Source organism: Leishmania major, chromosome 19 (assembly GCF_000002725.2).
Source record: "Leishmania major strain Friedlin complete genome, chromosome 19".
NCBI classification, from domain to species: Eukaryota; Euglenozoa; class Kinetoplastea; order Trypanosomatida; family Trypanosomatidae; genus Leishmania; species Leishmania major.
The window spans coordinates 606,991-627,791 of NC_007260.2; the positions used below are offsets into that span (position 1 = coordinate 606,991).

The 20,801-nt window shown below is 60.1% G+C and overlaps 5 protein-coding genes across 5 annotated transcripts; all 5 read left to right on the forward strand.

Moving 5' to 3' along the window:
* Positions 1-2,703: 2,703 nt before the first annotated feature.
* LMJF_19_1380 (putative cation transporter) lies at positions 2,704-4,545 on the forward strand (the record flags this gene model as incomplete). Its single annotated transcript, XM_001682674.1, has 1 exon — positions 2,704-4,545. The coding sequence occupies one exon, from the start codon at positions 2,704-2,706 to the stop codon at positions 4,543-4,545; it is 1,842 nt and encodes a 613-aa protein (XP_001682726.1).
* A 1,137-nt stretch (positions 4,546-5,682) lies between these two features.
* LMJF_19_1390 (transcription initiation factor-like protein (TFIID-like protein)) lies at positions 5,683-6,564 on the forward strand (the record flags this gene model as incomplete). Its single annotated transcript, XM_001682675.1, has 1 exon — positions 5,683-6,564. One exon carries the CDS (start codon positions 5,683-5,685, stop codon positions 6,562-6,564), a length of 882 nt encoding a protein of 293 aa, XP_001682727.1.
* An 843-nt stretch (positions 6,565-7,407) lies between these two features.
* LMJF_19_1400 (conserved hypothetical protein) lies at positions 7,408-8,094 on the forward strand (the record flags this gene model as incomplete). The annotated part of the gene is made up of 1 exon (XM_001682676.1): positions 7,408-8,094. The coding sequence occupies one exon, from the start codon at positions 7,408-7,410 to the stop codon at positions 8,092-8,094; it is 687 nt and encodes a 228-aa protein (XP_001682728.1).
* A 2,240-nt stretch (positions 8,095-10,334) lies between these two features.
* Positions 10,335-13,136, forward strand: LMJF_19_1410 (conserved hypothetical protein; the record flags this gene model as incomplete). Its single annotated transcript, XM_001682677.1, has 1 exon — positions 10,335-13,136. The coding sequence occupies one exon, from the start codon at positions 10,335-10,337 to the stop codon at positions 13,134-13,136; it is 2,802 nt and encodes a 933-aa protein (XP_001682729.1).
* Positions 13,137-14,279: 1,143 nt separating this feature from the next.
* On the forward strand, positions 14,280-15,344 carry CPA (cysteine peptidase A (CPA); the record flags this gene model as incomplete). The annotated part of the gene is made up of 1 exon (XM_001682678.1): positions 14,280-15,344. One exon carries the CDS (start codon positions 14,280-14,282, stop codon positions 15,342-15,344), a length of 1,065 nt encoding a protein of 354 aa, XP_001682730.1.
* Positions 15,345-20,801: the final 5,457 nt, after the last annotated feature.

Below are 20,801 nucleotides of genomic sequence, written 5' to 3' on the forward strand. Positions count from 1 at the left end.
CTCGCGTCGTTGTTTTGTCTGCTCCTGCTCGCTCACCCCCCCCTCCACCGCCACCAATCGCGAAACGGCGACGCATTAACAGCTGTGCGTACATCCGCCGTTGCGCCTCACATGCTCCTTCGACCGCTGCCGTCTTTTCTGCCTTCACCCGATTCTTCCAACTTCATTTTTCGGACGTTCTTGACCGTGCACCGGCAACTACGCACGCGCATCCCCAATGCAGGCTAGCGCTATTGCCACTGTCTCTCGCATATCCCGTGATTGCCGGCATCTGTCCCCCACTGATGAACAATGATGCCGAGCACGCGAGACGAGAGGGCTTCAGCCTCGCTCAGTCCCACACAGCAACCTGCCCGTAACTCGGCTTACTGCGATAGCGGGTGAGTAGCAGCGGCCGCATGGCGTGCAGATGGTGTACCGCCTATCACTCTGCTAGTGTAGTGGAACCGCCACCCCTCCGCCGCCTGTGTTCGCTGTGAGGGCGGCATACCGGGGGTTGTGCCCGGTATGCCACGCGAGATACGCGGGTTGCTCGAAGCCCGAAGCACAGCGCATTTCACGCTGTGGCCTTGCACGCAGTGATGCGGTTACGCATACATCTGCCGCGTGCTGCATGCGCTTCCCCCTGTCGCGTGTCGATGGCTGCCCCCCCCCCTCTGTGTGCCCCTTCGCAACGACAGGCCGTGAGCTCGCTGTGCGCAGACACACGCTTACGCGCGGGTCCCCTCCGCTCGACACACCCGCTCCTGCCAGAGGCGTGCGGGTCCAGGAGGGGGTGGAATGCCCCCGCGGCCGCAGACGCACAGCAGCGAGCCGCACGGACAGAAACGCCGTCCGGAAACAGGCCCCAGGGCCCGAGAATGCGAGCGCTGTGTGCACCTGCGGTCAAGCACAGCACGCATATACGGTGTATGACATCCAAGAAGGCATGCAGGGGTCAGAGAAGCACGAGCGATGGACGGGTAAGGCGCGAAGAGACCCGCACCGGTCAGCGCCACAGTGCATGTGCGCGGCATATGCCGCATCCCCTACATCCGGCGGGCTGGGCTGATGCGGCACGGATGCCGGCAGCATGATGGGGACACCCCGAGTAGCGCCACCGAGCCCACCAGACCCCCATGTGGAGAGTCTTCACAGCACGTTACGGCATACACCGGCAGTGCCCCTCCCCCTACCACCCGCACCACAGACGCCGCCGCCTCCTGCCCTCGAGCAGGACCGTGGACGCGGCCCGCTTCGGATCGGGGGACGCCGTCCACCCAAGCCCGTCCGGCACCGATCGCGCAGCGCGCATGCGTAGAGGAGACGAGGAAGGACGAGGGAGCCCGCGAGACGCGTGCCCCTGACTCGACGGCAGAGCGGCTCGTCCCCGAGGACAGGGGCCTCGCCGTGGTGCAGCAGAGGCGGGTGAGGTGTCGTTGTTGTGTGCGTATGCGCTTGTCGGCTTGCTTCTGGTAGAATGGACACGGTGAAAAAAAAAAGGGGAGAACCTGGCATGCTCCCTCTACTGGCAGGGAGACATTGCAGTGCATGGCACATCTCAGGGCCCAGTGCGTTCACACTATTCCACGGGGGAGCAGAGAAGCCCCCCCTATCCCCTTCCCTGCCAGCTGCAGGGCCGCTTCTGCTGGTGACAGGGCCATCCACCCACAACGTAGAGGGAGGTCGGAGCGATGCATCGCTGTTGATGTCGGCGGTCAAGGCCCTGGGATGGCGTTGCATTGGAGCCACCTGCGACAGCGAATACGTCTGTGCCATCCGCCTGATGGGCGCAGTGTCCGCGTGACTCGAGCGCATGTCGCAGGGTCCTCGCTGCCTACTGGTGTGGGGAGCGTGGGCCACCCCGAGGGTCGCACGAGGTGGCGACCGGCACAATGCGCATGGCTGTGAGGCGACCTGCGAGGAGGCTGGGTGGAGGAGCTTGAGGCAGGAGCCGAGCTCAGATGACTGGGTCGGCGCATTGCTGTAGCGCGCGTCTGCGGCTTCTTCGCACCACGCGGGTGGGGCCTGCGACTGGCCGGTGGTAGAGTGAGGTCGGACCGTATGGTGCATGGCAGCGAATGGCCGCTTGGAAGCAACGCAAGAATCCTGGCTCACCCGCCCAAGTCACCGCGCAGACGTTAAGTCATGGGTCGTGAATTCGGTTCTTCTTCTCCCCCGTCTTGTGTTTTGTGCATGCATGTTTGTGTGTGCCTCCCCTCCCCCTCCACCCCTCCCGGGGTTATAGTGCTCGTCCCTCTCTCACTCTTGCAGGCGATCACAGGGCACGAAATACAATCAAGAGACCAGAGAGGGGGAGCAGCGTTCTTTGGATATCACCCTGCAGCGGCCCTTGTCACCTCTAGCACGGACGGCTGAGCACTCACACACATAGACACACACGCCGTCTCTCTTTTATCCTGCCCGTGGAGAGTTTTCTCTAGCATTTTCTCCATCATTCTGGCTGCCAGCGACGGCTTCCGGCGACCGTGTCATCCTCGGTGTGTGTTTGTTTTTGTGTGTGTTTGTTTTTGTGTGTGTGTGTGTGTGTGTGTGTTTGTAGGAGTGTGTGGGTGTGCTTGACCCTCGGGGGTAACAACACGCCTTCATCCGCACACGCAGCACGACAGTGTCGCGCCGGCGTCCTTTTTTTTGTTGTTGTTGCTTCATTTGTGATCGCGCCCTCGCGTCGCTGTAGCGGAGTGGATGCGCCGCTTTTTTGCAATGAAACCCTCTGCAGTCGCCAAAACCACCACCGCCGGCGGCACCGCCGTCCAACTGCACACACACAGCCACCGCCATGGCGGCCATGCCCACGCGCACACCCATGGCAGCCTTGAGAAGGGTATTTCAGGCAAGTGCTTGCGTCAGTGCCAGATCGCCACCTTGGCTGGTGGGGCCACAAACGTGTTCTTCTGCGTTACGAAACTGTGGATCGGCTCTGCTGGTGGCTCCGTTGCTCTCGTCGCCGATGGTTTCCATTCCCTCACAGACATTCTCGCAGACATCATCTCCTACGTCGCCATCTCGCTTTCCCGCAAGAAGCTGCCGCGCTGCCGGTTCCCGCTAGGTATCGGCCGCCTCGAAACCTCCGGCGCTGTCATTGTGGCGGCAATTCTCTTCTTCGGCGGTGTGGCTCTCCTTGTGCAGTCGCTCGAGCAGTGCTTCGCCGATGTGGCGAGTCTGCTGGCGACAGCAGCGCCGATGGGTGGGATTGCTGCCGCCCTCGCGTTCGGCGCCCGCCGTGCGATGGCCGCGTTGAGGGGCAACTCCACATCGGCAGGGTCCCCAGCAGGGCACGTCCACGCACACGGATCGCACGATCACAGCCACGAGGAAAGCCACGGCGGTGGCGATCACCAAGGCCACAGTCACTTTCAGGTGATGACGTACGACGAGAACACTGGGAAGCAAGTGATTCTGTGGACCATGGTCGGCATCGCTACAGCGTCGGTGGTTTGTAAAGAGCTCCTGTTCCGGTGGACGCGACGCGTCGGGCTGCGCGCGGGATCGCGTGTCGTGGTGGCCAACGCGTACCACCACCGCGCGGATGCGTGGAGCGGGGGGGTGGCACTGCTTGGTGTAGCTGGGCAGGTGATGGGTCTGCCTGGCGTGGACGGACTTGCTGGTCTTGCCGTGTCGCTGTCCATCTGCAAAATCGGCTACGGTATTTTCAAGGACTCCGTTCTTGAGTTTTTTGACTACCAAAACGCCGAGGAGGTCAGTGCGATTCGAGAGCAGCTGCAAAGGTTTAACCTTCGCATCGTGCGTGGGGTGGATGTGGTGCCCAACCACAAGAGCCAGAACGCGGTGAAGGCGGCGGCCTCGGGAGCAGAAGCTTCGTCAACGAACTCCCCCACCACCGCCTCGAGCTCCGATGAGGACGACACCGTTCACCACAAGAGGATGCACTTCATCAACGTGTTTCTCGTGCGCCACGGCCACCAGTACGCCGTGCACGTCACGCTGCTTGTCTACGAGAGCGTCTCTGCGCAGCAAATCAAGGAAGCAGTAGACCTGATCACGGAGCTGGCTCGTCGCAGTCTGCCGGTGCAGGACACCTTTACGACCCTACTCGTCTGCAGCAACTACACTGAGCCACGAGAAGTATCCCTTGGTGGCTGCAATGATACTGAAGGAGTTGACGAGGAGGGCGCAGCCGCCACGTCGAGTGGCGCCACTGCGACCAACTACCATGGCCATTTGCGCGCAGGGTGCAGTGGCTCGTTCTCACGAGCACACGGTAGCGATGATAGTGCTACTTCGACTCCGCCGATCGCTGCCACAGGTGCCATCATCAACCCGTCGCTCGAGCGGTGCATCGCGTCCCTGCAGGAGTTTCACACGTTCACGGCGCCGATTCGCTACAGCTGGGAGGAGCGCACCATCACTGCCCCCTCGTCGGAGTCGTGCGAGTGCGAGCGCGACATCAACTCCGTTGCTGAAATGTTCAAGTGCCGCCTCATCAGCGGTGGGTTCGCTTCTGCCAAGAAGACCGCCGCAGACTCTGCGGAGCGGAGCGGCCACAGCTGCTCTCACGGCACACACGCCGACCATTCGGATTAAGCTGGCGTATGAGACGCCTGGTGCGTGTGTGCTGTGTGTCATCGTTGTTTCTTCCTGTCTTGCGGAGGGCAGCGTTTGTGCTTCGCCGCCGCTCTTCTTGCATCCGTCTCCTCTTGGGACATCACATTACTCTGCGGGAAGCAGAGCTGAAAGCGTGTGCTGTATCGTCTTCCTTTGTCCTCCCCCTCCTCCTCTTCCTCTTTTTTGTGGAGAAGATTAGGGCAAGCTACCCGTTCCCAGGCAGCAACAATGTGTGCATGTGTGTGTGTGTGTGTGTGTGTGTGCGGGTGTGTCTATTGCTTAGCAGTGGTAGTGATGGTGGTGGCAGATGACTCCTCCTTGCGGCGAGTTGCAATGCCACATCTTGGAGGCCAAGAAGCACAGTGGACGGAGCGGAAACAGCGGAGGGTCGAGGTGCAGATATCGGCTTGGGACGCGCATCTATCAGGCCGTCGCCGCTTATAAGGGCTCTCTCTTATATCTCGTCGTATATATATATATACATATATAAAGGAATATGTATGCAAACCATCGAAAACGACCCTTTTTGCCCGTATGGTCTTGCGGCGCTGTGTGGCGCACCCATGATACCACTTCTCCGAGTGCAGCGTTGTCATCCGTGGCGTGTGAAGTGAGTTGTCCCCTCCCCACTCCATAATCTCCCCCTTTGCGCTCGTCTTTGCGGGGCTTTCTCTCTCCTCCACTCTGAGGCGGGTGAGAAGTGCGGGCACGAGGGGATAAGAGAGCTTCTCGCTGACCTACGGCTTCAAGGAGTGCACTTGCGTATCCCACTCCCCACATACAAGTGTGTATGTATGTGTGTGTGTGTGTGATGCGCAGGTTCTCTCTCTCTCTCTCTCTGCATGCGTCCCTCTTCTTTTCTCCTCCAAGCCACCCTGCATACACCCTAATCTCTCTCCCTTGCATCCCTTGTTTACTTGAGCTGGGGAACAGCCTTCTCCGTCTGCTCACCAGCAACCATTCTCTCCTTCTAAGGCCTGTCTGTCTCTCTCTCTCTCTCTGCGTGAAGGTGTGCACAGCAGCGCCGTGCCCCACCCCAGTCTCGTGTGCTCTGCTCTGATACACGCTTTACCGTGCGCACGGCTCATTTTTGACCCTTTTCTCTGTTGTCGCACCATGGACGATGACTATGCTTTCTTCGAATCCGACAACTTAGTCGAGGAGGAGCTGCCTGTCATCGGTGCCTTTCCCGACCCCGTTGCCGAGTTTGGCGGTGTCGTCGGGCCCACCGGTGCAATCGGCGGTTCGGCTCTGACAGCGGACGGCCATCTCGCTGCTGCCGCAGCCACGCTGCCCGGCGGCGACGGCGCTGCTGCCAACCTGGACGTTGACGAGCTCCCTCCACCCATCAAGAACGTGCAAGAGTTCCTGCCGAATGTTCGCCCGGACGCCTTCCCTGTTGTCGTAGCCGTGCAGGCCCAGGCCAGTATTCCAGTCGGCATTAACCTCGCTGAACTTAGCTGTGCCACACGCAACGTGGAGTACATGCCGAACAACCGAATTCCATCTGCGACAATGCGGCTGCATGAGCCGACTGCCGTGGTCATGATGCACAACTCAGGGGCTCTCAGCATCATTGGCGCAGCTAGCGTCAGTGAGGCACGCCAGGCGGCGGAGCTGGCAGCCCGTATCATCCGCAAAGCGCTCAACCTCAACTTCTCCTCCCTCAAGTTCCGCGTCCGCTCCATCGCGGCGCGCTTCAACGTGTGCAGCCCGATTCGTCTCGACAAGCTCGCCGCCTACCAACTAGACCCCGCGATGTCGATCGGGGTGGCGAAGCTGCAGGTCAGCTACGAACCAGAGCGCTTCAACGGCTGCGTGCTGCGCCTCGTAGGCAAGTCCTCGCGCGGCGACAACCAGTGGAGTGTGAGCTGCAGCGTGTTTGTGACCGGCAAGGTGCAGCTGATGGGCGCCCGCAGCATGGATGAACTGCGCTTTGCCTTCAATGCCTTTGTGCCCATCATTGCCAAGAATTTGGACGAGCGGAAGACTGCCTAGTGGCCCGTGTGGAGGAGTACGTGTGTCTCTTGACGTACCCCGTGGGTGACGTGTGATCACTGGTATTGTTTTGTTTTCGATCAACTGCTGCTCTACCGCCTTCACGGTAAAGAAAATGACGAAAGGCGACCGAAGGGGAACACTTGAGTCATCGCGCTGCTCGCCATGTCGTTCACACACACACACACACCTGTTTCTTGATTCTGCGCGTCTGGTGGCCGCCCTTCCTCTCCTCAACTTTGCCGAGGGCTGTTCCTGAACGTCGGTGCGTGACGCCGCTACCCGCATTACGGCCCCCCTTTCCTACACTGGAGACCCTATCTTTAAGAGCGTATATACAAAAGAAAGCAAAGTCATACATGCGAGGCAGCTCGGTCTCACACACACGCACACACACTCTTGGGGGGCAGGAGGGAGGTGTGAAGAGGGATGGGGAGAGTCACAGAGATAAAAAGGGAACATGGAGCGGCACTCGCTCACCTCCCTCGTCGATTCCCAGACCAGCCGAGCGCCGCGTTCGCTCTTTTTACTCAATGCCAGGATGACGGCTCAACGGCATCACACAGACGCACACGCACATGGAAAGAAGGAGAGAGATTGGCATGGCTACCTCTCATCGCTTCCCCTCTCTGCTCCTTTCTCTGCACTCCTCTCTCTCCTGCAAAATCTGTCTTGGCAGTCACTACACCTGCACAAGCGTGTACACACCCGTACCCGGCTCGCCTTGCCCACCCACCCACCCCCAGCACAAGCACTATCATCTCAGCAACACCACATGGGCATCCCACCCACCCTACGCAGCACCTTTTTGCTTTTTCTTTCGTCATCTTACTCTATATAACAATGTCTGACTGGGAGACGATCGCGAAGGAGTCGGAGAAGGTGCTTGTGAAGCCGGATATCAAGGGTTGCCACGAGATCCTGATGAAGGCGTACGAGGGCGGCAACCACCACCCCGAGATTCTCTGGCGCCTCGGTCGCTCCTACTACGAGATGGCGAACGAGAGCACCGATCCGGCGGTGCGGGAGCCCTACCTGAAGGAGGGCATGGAGCTGTGCAAGAAGTCCGTGGAGGCGGACCCGCACAACTTCGCCTCGCACAAGTGGCTCGGTATTCTCATTTCCGATCAGAAGGTTGGCAACAAGGAGAAGATCGCGAACGCATATATCATCCGCGACCACTTCCTGAAGGCGGTGGAGCTGAACCCCAACGACGCCACCTCGCTGCACTGTATGGGCAACTGGTGCTTCAAGATCCTGCAAATTGGGTGGTTGGAGCGCAAGGCGGCGGCGCTGATTCTTGGCGAGCCTCCGAGCTCGACCTACGAGGAGTGCCTCGGCTACCTTCTCCGTTCTGCGGAAGCAGGGAACACGATTCACAACTCCACGATGATCGGCGACGTGTACGCGCAGCAGAGCATGCACGATGAGGCTCGCAAGTGGTACCAGAAGGCGATCGATATGCCTGCCTACACGGAGCTGCAGAAGCGTAACCACGACGCCGCTGTTGCCAAGATTAAGAAACTCTAAAGCAAGGAAGAGGTATGATGCGGTCAGGTAGGCTGAAGAAACGAATGCTGCTAGGCGAGAGGGGTATGTGCGATCCTTCCGAGAGCGACGCATTTGGTGATAGTGAGCGGGCAGATCACCAAACGGAAAGAAGGGTCTCCATAGCGTGTGGCCCCTTGTTGAAATCAACGTCTCTCAGTGAAGGACAGGGTGTGACAACAAGGGCGGCGTCATCAGCAAGTGCACGAGGTCAACATACGCACACGCATACATTACAGGCGTACATATATTGATCCGCGTTGCATCGCCGGTCTTGGTGGTGGGGGAAGGGGGAAGGGGGGGAGGGGGGGGGGGGCAATGCTGAAATGAAAAGCGAGAGAAGTGGAAGTGATGGTCAGCGCCGACATGCTGGGTGTCATCGGAGCTCGTCTGTGATTTCTTTTCTTGCTCGCGGTCCTCTGGCTACACGCTTTTCCTTGTCGTGGTCTGTTGCTCTCTCACCCTCTCTCTCTCTGTCTGTCTGTCTGTCTCGCGCGGGCTCTTCCTTTATTTGTGCCGGTGCCGAGCACCTCTTGCACGCACGCCAATGAAAGCAAGGTGTGTTTTTGGGTGCTCGTGGTTCCTCCTCGGTACCCACATCATTCTCTCTCACACATCCCTCTACCATGTTTGCGTTTACATGGATCAGTGCGCACGCCAGCTGGAGAATGGATGTACCCGTCTTCCCTCTTCACCCGCCACGCTCCTCTATCTCACTCGCACGCAACTGTATCCACACGCAGGGGTGCAGCACAGGCGAGCACGACCATGGTCCCTTTTGTTCGCGTGTGGCATGAGTGCACGTGAAGCATGAAGCCTTTCCCCTCCCCCTCCATTTTTTTTCTTCGATGTGTCCTCTTCTCTGCCATGCAACGTAAGGTCCAAGGCCGCTCTTGAGTTCCCGGCCAGTCGCAGGCCCCACCCGCGTGGTGCGAAGAAGCCGCAGACGCGCGCTACAGCAATGCGCCGACCCAGTCATCTGAGCTCGGCTCCTGCCTCAAGCTCCTCCACCCAGCCTCCTCGCAGGTCGCCTCACAGCCATGCCCATTGTGCCGGTCGCCACCTCGTGCGACCCTCGGGGTGGCCCACGCTCCCCACACCAGTAGGCAGCGAGGACCCTGCGACATGCGCTCGAGTCACGCGGACACTGCGCCCATCAGGCGGATGGCACAGACGTGTTCGCTGTCGCAGGTGGCTCCAATGCAACGCCATCCCAGGGCCTTGACCGCCGACATCAACAGCGATGCATCGCTCCGACCTCCCTCTACGTTGTGGGTGGATGGCCCTGTCACCAGCAGAAGCGGCCCTGCAGCTGGCAGGGAAGGGGATAGGGGGGGCTTCTCTGCTCCCCCGTGGAATAGTGTGAACGCACTGGGCCCTGAGATGTGCCACGCGCTGCAATGTCCCCCCCCCCCTCTCTTCTCACCTCCTCCGTCATCATTAAGGGAGTAGGGCGGAATGGAAGAACGAACCAAAAACAAAGGCTGAGAAGGGCGAAAACGTACCGCGCGCACCGGAGGCGTGGCTGTGCAAAGTGGCGTCGGTAATGCCCTGTGTCGACCGCAGACCCGAAGACACCGAGGGAGGAAAAAGAGAGAGGGCAGATGACGTACTGGAAGCGCACACACACACACACACGCACACACATCCATCAAAGAGAACTGCCAAAGGACGCGGTGTCACGTACCGGGCGAGTAGGTTTGTGAGGTTGCCCCGCTTCATCCCCACCCCCACCCCTTCCTCTTCTCTTCACGACTGTCAGCGAGAATGCTGGGCAAAAGAGGTAGGGTCGTCTGGGTTGTCTTTCCTGTGCATGGGCGTGCTACGGCGCTGTTCACCGCACGAGCCAGCAAAGCGGTGCTTCATTCGTGCCCTTCAAGCTTCCGCAGCTGGACACCTCGCGATCGACTTCGATAGCTGTCTCACCCGCATCTCCTTCCCCATCGTTACGTTTACACGTCTATCATGATGATCACAACCCATGCTACGAAAGGAAAGCGATACGTAGTAGCACGAGTAGTGCTATAGCCTTATCGGAAGCGGCGAAGGTGACTTGCACACACACACACGCACCCCCACATACCGGTTGCACACGCGCGACTGTGCACATCCGCGTGGCAGTGCGGCCTTTCTCGCCGAGTCTATATCATCCAACACCCACGCAAACCTGTACACGCATACTCTGTCTCTCGTACAGGACACAGGTCATCAGCATAACCATCATGACCGAGAAGGAAGCGAATGACTTGATCGCCTCTGCCTTCAGCTCTGAGGCGATGGCGGAGGCGGTTTCGCGTGTTGTCGCGTCCGGCTACGAAAAATGCTCACTCTGCAACAACATTATTGAAGGCGAAGCCGAGCACGTTCTGCGGGAGCATCCGCATGTCCAGCATATTCACACAATGGTGACAAAGCCCATACCGCCACTGCCCCCTCGAGGAAGCCAGGACCAGGCTTCGATGGATGTCGGCTCCTTCGCGGTTGCAACGTCCGTCAAGGCTGATCGCGGAGAGGACGCCTTCCGTGTCGTGCAGCGCGCGCGGGCGCAGCTCCATCGACTCCTTGATGGCATGCAGGGCATAGAGGGGCACGTGTACCTGTTCGGCAGTGTTGTTTCAATGGGCTCGTGGGACGGCGTCGGCGATGGCGACTTTTCTTTCATATGCCCAAAATGGTACACGCTGCCGGCTCCGCATGGGCAAGCCGTGGTGCGGGAGGAGGCCGTAGGAGAGGACAGCGACGACGAAACCACGGCAGGGCGGAAGGAGGGCAAGGAAGTGGAAGAGAGCTCATCCCTTGGAGAAGCAGATGACTTCGGTACAGTCTCTGCCCCCGCGCTGCATCACGCGAACCCAGGAAAATTAGTCGAGGACGCCGCCACGGAGAAATCCCAGTCGTCGGTGCTGTCTCTGAAGAAGGAGAAGCGCATTATTTGCAACATCGCGGCGCGGCTGCGGGACGCCGGCTTCCGTTTCGAGGAGCTGGACCTTGTCTTGAGCACGCGTATTCCTGTTGTGCGGCGTAAGCGGGCTGAGCAAGAGCCACCTCGCCTGCACCCCGCGCCGCAGGGGTCCTTCATTTGTGCTCGCTTTGACACGGCACACGCCGAAGAGCAGTTCCGCAACGAGTGGCTGAGCCGCGTCATCTCCGCCTACAACGCGGAGGAGGTGCCAAGCCGAGGCCATCAGCGCGGCCGCTCGCTCGTACTGTGTGTGCCGGACTCCATCGACGCTATTCATCTCATGTCACGGTGGAAGCGCAAAAATGGTGTGCGGGGGGAATGGCTGGGTAACCGCCGCTCACCGGAGATCTTCTCCATCGACTTTGACCTTTCGTGCCGCTGCAACGGTATACGCAACAGCTGGTTGCTTCGGCGGTACCTCGCACAAAGTGAGGTGTGCCGCGTGGGTAACGTCTTTCTCAAGACGTGGAGCAAGGCGTGTGGTGTGAACAACTCCCGGGTCGGCTTCCTGACCTCGTACGCGGTCTCTGTGTTGTGGATTTACTTTCTGCTGCGTCGTGGTGAGGTCGTCTTTGTGAACCCTGAGGACATCCCGGCGCTGCCGAACCCGGAGGAGCAGATGGAAGTGCCCTACATTCCTCTGTGGCCCGCAGTGGCCGACCCTGAGGCCGACTCGGCTCGGACGGCGCGCCTCGGTAGCCTCCTACGAGGCTTCTTCTACTTTTACGGAGAGGAGTTCGACTGGGGCACGCACGTTGCGACGATACGGCAGCCGTGCGACAGCGCCGCCGATATTCGCACCAAGAAGGACCTTGGCTGGGAGAAGTCTGACACGTTGAGCCTAGTGCTCCGAGACCGCTGCTACCACATCTTCTCCATCGAGGACGTCTACGAGGACGACCTCGACTTGGGTAGGCACCTCACACCGGAGAAGGCGGGCTGGATACACCTCCAGTTTCGCCTCGCCTATCGACTGTGCTGCTCGACCCGGCGCGCTGGCGGAGCTGCAGGGCCGTCGCCGTTGTGGCAGCTATTTGATACGCCGCGGAAGCGAGCAGAAGACGTGCTGCACGCCCGGCTGTACACGTACCTCCTGCGCAATACCGAGAACGCAGCGGCGCCCATTTCCGAGATCCTCGAGCAGCTGGGTGTGGATGAGGAGTCGGAGGCAGTGGATGCGGACGCAAAAGAAGATCCCCTGTATCTTGCCTGCGCGTACGAGCTGGGCAATCGACTGTGCGACCTCTGGTTTGACGATGCGCAAGTCGCGCAGGACACCGCGTTCCACAAAATGTACAACCGACGCAGCATGGACTACACCCCGCCAGTGAACCCCACAACGTGCGGCGAATGGGCTGCCGTGTGCACCGATGACCTCCAAGAACACCATGATCCAACAAGCGTGCATCAGCAGCGCTGTGTGCGACTGGTTCCACCACTGAGAAGTGAGGCTGGTGCTCCTGCGCCACACTTCCAGGCGGCAAACGCGCCAGCGCGTGAGCGGGCTTTGCAGCTCATCAAGTCACGCCGCCAGTATGAAGAGTGTGCACGGGAGCTGGGGGCCCATGCAGCGAAGAAGTCCAACCAGGCCCCGGCGGCTGTGGTTGGTGTGCCGCTAAAAAGATCAGCCGCCGGCATGCTTTACCCCCATTGCTTCTACCCCCTTCAGCAGCACCGACTGTTCAAGACGTACGAGGCTCGCGAAACGTTCACACGCTGCGTCCGGGACGTGATTGGGGAGCTGGCGCTTCTGCGTGGCGCTGACGCACCGGCGGCATTGGTGGAGAGAGGCGATGTCCTGCACGACCGCAATAAGCTCTTGCGGCACCTCGAGAAGCGACTCTGCTCCAGCGTAGCAGTCGCAGATCCGACCTACGAAGCAGTGCTTCAGTTTGTATGTCTACCGACGGAGCCCTACATTCACGCTCCGCAGCTGCCGCACGGACACAATGAGCGACCAATGTTCCACCCGACATCGCTTTTCCTCAGCCTCGTTGGTGGCGGTAGTAGCGGTGCCCGTGTTGCGGCTAAGGCAAAGGTTCCCCGCGCGCGCGCGCCGTAGCAGTATTAGCGACTGAAGGCACGGCCCGCGTTCGCCCTCCCAGACCCCCCTCTCGCGGGCGTCAAGAAGAACGTGCCAGCCGCGACCCCTGCTCCCGTGGTGCGCAAGGGCTACAACGGTCGCGTAAGGGAAAGAAAAAGAAAGGAACACTGGCTGCCAGTGCGATTCCTGCACCGCCACCAACACCACTTCAGAGGTCGTCTGCATCCAAGGTGCATCAACGGCGTCTCAAAACGGGCACGTGCGACAACTGCAGCCGACAACACGTAGAGACATTCCTGTTCGCCTCGTCAGACAGGGATAGCGGCTTCTACTGCACCAGGTACTGGGCCAAGTACTCCTCAAGCGCTGTCCCTGGGACTCCAGGAAGGCAGGGGGAGGGTCAGTGATGGTGTGGTTTGGATGATCGTCAACCTTCTCTTCCATCGTCTCGCCGTCAAGAAACGCGCACTCTGGCTTCCGTTTGTGTCAGTCTCCGTTGAGGTGCAAATAACCTGAGCGTGAATGTAGGTATCGGGTGTACTCTCGAACAAATCACGCAAGAAAGGTAGCGACGGTGCGCCAGCAGTCGCGCATAGTCTTACCCATGGCACGTTGACAATGCGCATGCCACCGAACGCTGCCGATCCGCCGCAGCCGCGTGCTGCACCGCAGCCATTCCCGTTCGACTCTCTTTCCCCCCCCCCCTCCACTTCCTCTCCTCTCACCACCACATCGCCTTTTTTCCCTCGACTTGGCCTTGGTGTCACTGGCACACACGCGCGTGCCCACTTGTGGCTCGAGCCCACCGATCATCGCCACCGCAGTCGCTGCTTTCACACCACACAATACCCGTTGGCTTGATTCTCTTCTTGTTTTTTCGGTTGTTCTCCTCAGACGCAGAAACTACTAGCGCGCACACACACACACTCCCCTCGCCCAACCAGTGCTTTTAAACCCTCTTGCCTCCTTTCTACCCGCTCACTTCCACAGCAGCACCTGCTACGCCTGTACCTTTTCCCGCCTTGTTTTTCGTATTTCTCCTTTGTTTTTTGTTCGTTTTCGATTCCAACGCTCTCTTCTTCTCCGCTCACGCATCCACCCCCCCCGTGCACCCCGTCACGTCCTTCTCGTGCGCACGTTGCAGAACAAGTATCGGCAGAGATGGCGCGCCGCAACCCCTTTTTGTTTGCGATAGTGGTGACTATCCTGTTCGTGGTGTGCTACGGCTCCGCTCTCGTCGCCCAGACACCTCTCGGTGTCGACAACTTCATTGCCTCAGCACATTACGGACGCTTTAAGGAGCGCCACGGCAAGTCCTTCGGCGAGGACGCCGATGAGGGTCACCGCTTCAATGCCTTCAAGCAGAACATGCAGACCGCCTACTTCCTCAACACGCACAACCCGCACGCGCACTACGACGTGTCCGGCAAGTTTGCAGACCTCACCCCCCAGGAGTTCGCCAAGCTGTACCTGAACCCCGACTACTACGCGCACCGCGGTAAGGATTACAAGGAGCACGTGCACGTCGACGACAGCGTCCTCAGTGGTGCGATGTCGGTGGACTGGCGTGAGAAGGGTGCCGTGACGCCGGTGAAGAACCAGGGAATGTGCGGCTCGTGCTGGGCTTTCTCCGCCATTGGCAACATTGAAAGTCAGTGGGCTTTGAAAAACCACTCGCTGGTTTCGCTGTCGGAGCAGATGCTCGTGTCATGCGACGACATCGATGATGGGTGCAACGGTGGGCTGATGGACCAGGCGATGGAATGGATCATCCAACATCACAACGGCACTGTGCCCACGGAGAAAAGCTACCCCTACGCCTCTGCCGGCGGCACGAGCCCGCCGTGCCATGACAAAGGCGAGTTTGGCGCCAGAATCAGTGGTTACATGTCCCTGCCGCATGACGAGAAGGCGATCGCGGCTTATGTGGAGAAGAAAGGCCCCGTCGCTGTCGCCGTCGACGCGACAACCTGGCAGCTGTACTTTGGCGGTGTGGTCACGCTCTGCTTCGGGTTGTCGCTCAACCACGGTGTGCTCGTTGTCGGCTTCAACAAAAGAGCGAAACCGCCGTACTGGATCGTGAAGAACTCGTGGGGCACCTCGTGGGGTGAGAAGGGGTACATCCGCCTTGCCATGGGCAGCAACCAGTGCTTGCTGAAGAATTACCCTGTGACGGCCACGGTTGACGACTCCAACACCTCCCACGTGCCGACGACAACGGCCTAGCCGGAGCCCAGCCCCACGGCGCTTGTGCAGATGAGCTGTTTTTTTGAGTGGGTGCTTGCGGCCGTGCACAAACACGACCTATCCGGCCGGTGTGTGTGCCCGAAGCGTAAGAATGGCAGCTCTGCCCAGGTTGCCTGTGGCAAATCCGAGACGGTGGAGCTTCTCTACAACTTGCCGGGTTGCGCCGGGCCTGCCACCGAGGCCCGCGTGCCGCTGAACCTATGTCTTGCGCAGCTACGCCAGCTACCTCCAGAACGTCCGCACTGAGTCTATCGCTGCGGTGAAAACCAACGACGCCGCCTCTGACTTGACCAAGCCGCTCATCTTCGGCCAACCACACGTCCCGCACGCGAGGCACGTGGGGATCCAGGACTGGCAGGACGCACTGCGCACTATGCGCCTCAGCTGCACCGATTCGGATCCCTCCCTCAAACTCTCTTGGGATGCCTCTCTGCCTTCCCCCGAGTACCATGAGGTCACGACGCTACCATATACCCCTGCGGTAGTCCCTTTTGAAGTGCACCTACTCGCGACAGGTCCGCGCGGCTTGTCACAGTCCATTGCGGCTCACAGCTCGTCAGCTTGCACAACGCGATCTGGGGCACAGCTGATGGACAGTACAAGAGCACCGTGCCGGCCAGCCCCACCCCCTGCCTGCACCACCATCGCGAGCATCGAGCTCTCTTGCTTTACCTGAAGAGCGACGACAGTCTCTGTCCCGTCTCTGTCCGCTTGCTGTTTCTTTCATCTTTGCTTTCTCGCCTTCGCCACCCCCTTCTTTTGATGCTTCTGGTTTCGCTCGACACTCCCCGCATATATACATATATATGCAATGGTGCAGGCATGCCATGGACCGTGAAATACCGACGACGAAGGCCCGCCATCTCTCTCCCCTTCGCGTCCTCCTCCCCTTCCCAAGGCAGCAAGCGAGTGCATCAGTCCGTGCGAATACATGTAACGCTCTTTGGTTTCCTTTATTTCTTCCTATTTATCTGTGTGCACGGTTTGCTCCGAGCACAACGGTGCGGCGAGATCGGAGGACGATGGCGTTTTCTTGCCGTCGTCCAGTGGCAGCGACATCTCTGCTCTACCCGACGACATCACTGCAGGCCTCCGCCCTCTTTGAGAGAGGACACCAGCGACCTTACGCAGGCCATTCTCTCCCTCTCGTTGTTTCCACGGTCCGTGTCTTCAGAGCCAGTCCCCTCCCCCACCCGACCTCGTTCATGTCCCCCACCCAGTGAAACGGGCACCCCCGCACGCACGCCGGCACACACAAGCACAGGCGTATGCGCGGGTGTACGCTCCTGTATAGAAGACGCACTCTGTTCCCGCCGGTGCGGCCTCGGTGTAAACAGCACGGTGGCACACACACACCGCCCAGAAGTCCGAACGACTGCAACGAATATGCTGACTCGCGAGTGGCCTCGGTGTAACTCACTCACTCTCTCTCCCCGCCCCGCTCTCCCACCGTGGCGAGGGAAAAGAAGTACTCGCATCTGTGTTCCACTTCCACTTTTTCTTCCCTCACCCCATTCTTCCTGTCGTCCTCCTCTTCCCCACCCACCCGATCCGTGACGACGTCGCAAACGAAAAAAAAAAACGCATAGCGGGGCGAGGCTAAACGGGCCGGTAAGAGGGGGGGAAGATGGGCCCGCGCGGTGCCGCCGCCTGTTCGGGCGTGCGCCCTTGGGCCCCCGGGAAAGGGCCACCCCGACCGCCCCAGCGGGAAAGCCCGGCAGCCCGCAGGCACAGCCGGCCCACCAACCTAGCCAGCAGACGAGCGAGCAGACCACGCGGCGGCCAAGAACAAGCCAGGGGGCGCCCAAGCAAGCCAGCCCGGACAGGAAGGAGGCCCCAGCACGCAAAGCGGCAGCCCACCGCCCGGCGCCGACCCGGGATCCCCCGCTTGGAAATTCGCGACCAGCGGGGTACACAACGGCCCAAACGGCGCGGCGACACCCGGGCCACCCTCCGGGAACCACCGCTGGGGGCCGCCCCCGCACAGCAAAACGCCCCAGCCCCCCCCCCAAGACCAAAAGGGGCAGGCCACACGTTCCCAAACGCCAACAAACCACCCGCATCGTCCTCAGCGGACCACCCACCGGAATCAGGGCGCCCCGGGGAAGGGCACAGCCACCCCCCCCCCCCCAAGCCCCCCGCCGCAGCCAAATGACGCGACGCGGCCAGATGCCCAGGAAATCACCCAGCCAGGAGGAGCAACGGGCAAAACAGATAAAGGTCTGTGGGGGGCACTCGTGTGTGTAGAGCCTTCCCCACCCCGCTTCAAACACCCACATGCTTCTCGCGCGATTCGGTCTGCCAGTCTATGGCCGCGGGGTTTGGATTTGGCGATAGATAACAAGGTGGCACCAAGGCGGTATTCGCCGCACCCTCGCGCAGGATACGCGCCCGGTCACCCGGTTCGGGTTAGAGCACACAAATGGAGAGGAAAACCGATCAAGCGGCCTTTGCCCGGTGGCCGCATCCGAAAGGAGAGCATGACGCGGACCACCCGACCCCCCGCGGCCGTGGATGCGCCAGGGGCTAGACAGGAGCGAAACATATGCCGAAAGCCAGATTATGTTGTCTTCTGCGGCGCCATCCTGCTGCCAAACAGGACGCACAACGGCTTCCCCTTTCGATTTTGAAACAAGCGGCACAGACGTTTCACTGTGTCCACAGGTTCCCGCTGCAGTTTTTCACCGAGAAAATCAAACACAATCAAATTTGTCGACACCGGGGCCCTTTCCGTGACACGCCATAATACACAGCACCTTTTTGGCAGCTGGAACTACCCACTGTGGCGGCATTTGCCTTGCCGTCCGCAAAGCTTTGAAAATGATTCAAGCTGCTGACCCACGTATTCCCCCACAACTTTCCCTGGTGAGGAATACCGCTGGCACGCCAAACGCGCACGCCTGAAAAACTGAACAAAACCACTTTCGAAGTGAAAGCCTTTGCGCCAAAAGCGCGGGCACGCGACCACGCAGTTCGCCAGCTTCCTTGACCCTATCGCGCGGATGACGCCAGCGAAAAGAATGCAACAGGCCAATGCCCCCCCCCCGCCAGTAAGCCAAGGTTGTGGCGGCCCCGGCGGGAAGCAGAGAAAGCGGGGTGAATTTACCCCCCCCCCCCCAAAGCACACACCAAACGACAACTTCCCAGGGACAGGCGCTGGGGCGCCGCCAAACAACCCCTGCGGCCGCAACGCCGGCACACAGCGCGCGACCCCATTCCCCGACAGACTGCCTAAAGAGGAAGGTTGGCGCAGCCCTATTTTGGCGAACAGGGATGGCAACGGCCACGGGCGGCGCCGGTTTGAAGACCCAGCCCCGGCCGAAGAGCCCCGCAATGTGACAAAACAAGGCGCCCCGTTTTGCGGCCAGGCGCCCCACGAACAGCAAGCCCCCCACAGCCCGCCGCACCCCGCGCGGGCACCGGCCAAACGAAGAACAAACACCCCCCCCCATTCGGGGTTACGATCCCAACGGCAAACCGGCAGCGGCGCCATCGTGCAAGCCCGAGGGTGGTCCAACTGCTTCGGAGACTCCGGCGGCAAAGAACCTCCCCCCCAGCAGGCCGAAAAACACAACCAATTTTTTTGAAGGGGGGCAGCCATCCCGTTTTATTCGCCATCGACCTTTTCCAAACGAGCGGCCCATGCCTAAGTGCAAAGGCGGAAGTAGAAGGCAGTTTTCTCGCTTTTTTCCGCATAGCTTACCACTGCTGCAAAGCCTTCTGGGCCACTGCGCCTTAGCAAAAATGCGCGGGGGCGCCGGGGCAGCGGGGCCAAATAGAAAGAAACGCCCTGGGCAAGGCCAGTTTGCCAAGCGACGCCTAGCGAGAAGGGGGGGGGCCATTTCTTTCCGTTCCCCTGTAGCCCGCTCACACCTCGACAAACAAAATGGCAAGTGAAGGTTTTTTGTTTCCGTCGCGAAAGACGGTTGTTCCGTTGTTGTAATAAAGGCCGGCGTCGCCCCCGAAGCCGGGCCTTTAAAAAGGCTTGCCCCACCAAAAAAAAAGCAAAGGTGGGGGGATTTTCACCCGTTTTCACCAGCCCCGCTTCCTTTCCGGATGGTCTAAAAACATTGACATCCCTGATGGCTTGCAGGGTTGGGCGCGCCGCCGCTGCAAATATCAGCCTCCCTTTTTTTGCGCTTTGGAGAGCGCGAAAGCACACATGGGCAAATGATGACCCTTTCTGTGGCGCTTGCGCGCCGCCGAAAAGCTGACCAACGGCGACGCCCCGTCGCGCGCCGGTTTCCGCGGCCTTTAACTCCTGATCGCCGAGGAAGACCACGCTGGGCGCGAACGTGCTCCAGGGCTCTTGGCCCACCGGGGCGGCGTAGCGGAACGCTTCAACCTGATCCCCAGCCCATGCGCCTTTTAGCTCTGGGACCCTGGCGTCTCCAGAAAAAAAAACACCATCGCGATGGCGTGCCGCCCCCCATCCCCCGGTGCTGCAAGGCTTGGGCGTCCCCAACCTATCCCAAAGCGTCCCCCCCGGGGGCGCAGGAAGGCTGTGCCCAAAACCCCCGAAACCGCCCCTGGCGCGCGGCACGCCCGCCCCCTTGACCATGCGAGCTGCATCGCTCCAGGCACCCGAAGGCTATGGGGGCTTCGTGCGTGTGGTTGTGCGTCGCGCTTTTGTTCGGGGTCCTGTGGCGCTTGTTCTGGGGAAAGGCAGTGGCAGAGCACACCACCCGCACCGCCCCCAACCAAGCACCCACAACCCCTGGCACCACTGCAACCGCCCGCACGCACCCTGCCAGGCGCGTTTCCTCATAGTGGTCCGGCACGCAACCGGATGGTTGGCAGAATTTTTTCCAAAATAACGGCGCCGCGCCCGAAAAGTATACCCGTGAGGCTCTGGCCGCCCTCGGCCTGAAATGGGTTTTAAAAAGCCAAAAGAGGCCACCCGCGGGCACCCGCGCAGCCCTGCGGCTGCTTTGGCGTTGCGGGGTTTTTCTTCGAAAGTAGTGGGGAGCTCGCGGGCTCCGGTCTACCCATTTACCCTTGAGGCCAGCCGTGGCGCGGGGGGTGGCCACCTACAAAACAGATTTGTCGTGTTCGCTGTTTGGTTCTTTTTCTGAAATGGGGCCGGGTAAATACCCGGCTTCACGTTGGTGAAAAACAAGGGTGCTCACAAGCGCCGCCTTGGTCTTCGCCGGCGCCTTCGCGCGTGTACAGTTGGCGCCGCTTGAAGTCGCCGCCACGAGGCCAATCCACAGCAGCTCCTTTGCTGTTACCTTTGCTTCAAAGCCCCAGCGGATGTATTCCCGTAGACTTATTAGGGGTTAACCGTGGCCATTCCAGCTTCCCCAAGAGTGTGGGTCTCCTGGGGTGAGTGAAAAGTGCCTTTGGCACACTGTTAGGCACGCCAACCCGGGGCAGACCCCCACCCCCGGCTTTAATATATCCGGGTCTTCTTATTGAAAGTGTTTCGCCTTTTTT